At 38.1% G+C, this 2278-nt stretch overlaps 1 protein-coding gene across 1 annotated transcript; it reads right to left on the reverse strand.

Annotated features, from left to right (window-relative positions):
- Nucleotides 1-1080: 1080 nt before the first annotated feature.
- LOC101420240 (olfactory receptor 8B3-like) lies at nucleotides 1081-2010 on the reverse strand. Its single transcript, XM_004463538.3, has one exon. The coding sequence runs from the start codon at nucleotides 2008-2010 to the stop codon at nucleotides 1081-1083; it is 930 nt and encodes a 309-aa protein (XP_004463595.3).
- Between the last annotated feature and the right edge of the window lie 268 nt (nucleotides 2011-2278).

The following is a 2278-nucleotide window of genomic DNA, read 5'->3' on the forward strand; positions in this document are numbered from 1 at the left end:
TGATTTAGGGTAATGGATCGTATTGGCTGGACCTCTTATCCTATTTGTTAGTTGAAGATCTCTTATCCTATTGGTTGGTTCTTCCTCCCTCTGCCTGGCATCCACAGTTTGGTTACCAGCCCACTCCTTCTCTACTGGTCTCTAAATTATGCTAATCTTACAAACAGCATTTTTCCCACAAAATGAATCATCAAACTTTTAAATACACAAAAATAGTAAAACCATTAAGAAAAAATCATACATTCTCCCCTTACAAAGATTAGAAAACTTTCAAAATAGAAATATTTTCTTACAGTTCATGTATATTAGAATAAAATAATAAAATAGCAGCAATGTATATTACAAAGTACAATAGTGTCGACGTCTGGACCCAAAAGTTTACTCTAGGCTTTTTCATTGAGAAACTGAGTGACTTTAATCAGTAACAACTCTGGATTTCACATTTCTATCCAAAAATAAAAATATATTCACCCTTTATTATGGATTTGGGGATGTAAATAAAACTTTAAAAAGCTTTGCACAAGAAGCCTAGCACATAGCATTTGCAACTGCAATGGGGATAATTCTTTAAAATCATTATGAAACCGTCATTCTCTTTGAGACACTAGCTTTTGATGGAGACAGCCTTCTGCTTAGTAGAGGATGGGAAGACAGGAGCAGAGATTCCATTTAATTCATGCTTCCAGTGACATATAACAGTTGGCAGGCAAGGTTAGGCCCCCTTCAATGAAAAAAATCTTGCCCTATTGTAGTTTTATTCAATCACTGTAAACCATTCATCTTGTTCCAGGGGAAAAAATGAAAAAGTCCAAGCTGACAATAAAAAAAGAGATGTAATAAATTCCTTCCTTAATGTTATTCTCAACAGCAAAAACTTGAGAAGGAGAAGAAAATGTACAAATGGTGAGAAAAGAAAACCAACTCTAAGGAAAGTGGAAATAAAATTCTAAAAGATATCTAAAATTTCCTTCAGCAGGGTAAGGGTCAGCAGGGTCAGAAGGCAGCCAACAAATATATTGTAAATAAGCACATTGATCGTCCTTGCCCTGAAACTACATGCACAGGAGAGCCCATTTCTAATTAAAATAGTTTATGCAGGATTTTTTTCAGGGCAAGTTTAACATCTTTGTTTCTCAAGCTGTAGACTAAGGGATTCATCAAGGGAACCACATTAGTGTAAAAGATGGAGGATATTTTTCCCTCATTCATAGACCTGGCAGAAGATGGTAGGATGTACACAAATGCAGCTGATCCAAAGAACAGAGAAACAGACATTATGTGGGAACTGCAGATACGGAAGGCTTTGGACCTACCTTCAGTGGAACTCATGTGAAGGATGCTGCAGACAATGAAAATATAAGATATAAGGACAGTGAGACTGGTCACAATGATGTTGATTCCCCCTACAATGATCATCACCAGCTCATTAACATAGGTGCTTGTGCAGGAGAGCTGGAGTACAGGGAGGATGTCACAGAAATAATGGTTGATGATGTTACCATCACAGAAGGTCAGTCTTAGCATGCATCCTGTGTGGGCCATAGCACCAGAAAATGCCATCAAGTAAGAACCAAACATAAGATTGAAGCACACTTGAGGGGACATGGCAATGTTATACAAGAGTGGATTACAGATGGCCACATGGCGATCATAGGCCATTGATGTCAGCACATAGCACTCAGAGATGGCAAAAAAGCAGAAGAAGTAGAGCTGGGCCATGCACCCCTGATAAGAGATAATATTCTTCTCTGATATAAAGTTGATCAGCATTTTGGGTGTCAAGACAGAAGAATAACAGAGGTCTATGAAAGACAAGTTAAATAGGTAAAAGTACATGGGTGTGTGAAGGTGGGAATTCAGCCCAATTAAAGTTATCATTCCCAAGTTTCCCAGGATGGTGAACATATACATTGTGAGAAACAGGAGGAAAAGGGGGATTTGGTGATCTGGTTGGTCTATTAAACCCACCAGAAAGAATTCAGTCACGAGAGAGCCATTTCCAATAATCATTCTGCTTCATGGCATCTGTGGGAACAAGAGAAAAGGCTTACATTGCAGGCCAACTCAGGTGTTCCCACAATATCACCTCACACAGGAGTAGGTTATACAATGGACCCATAGAATCTGCCTTTTCTCCTGATAACAAAGAGACATAGATTTCCAATAATTATAGTCTTTAAAGGTACATAAAATACATGACACCAACTATTTAACCCACAGAATCTAAAGGTCAGTGCTGCCATATAAAATATAACAACTGAAACATGACAACCAAGGG

This window comes from Dasypus novemcinctus, chromosome 27, assembly GCF_030445035.2.
Source record: "Dasypus novemcinctus isolate mDasNov1 chromosome 27, mDasNov1.1.hap2, whole genome shotgun sequence".
Classification (NCBI taxonomy): Eukaryota; Metazoa; Chordata; class Mammalia; order Cingulata; family Dasypodidae; genus Dasypus; species Dasypus novemcinctus.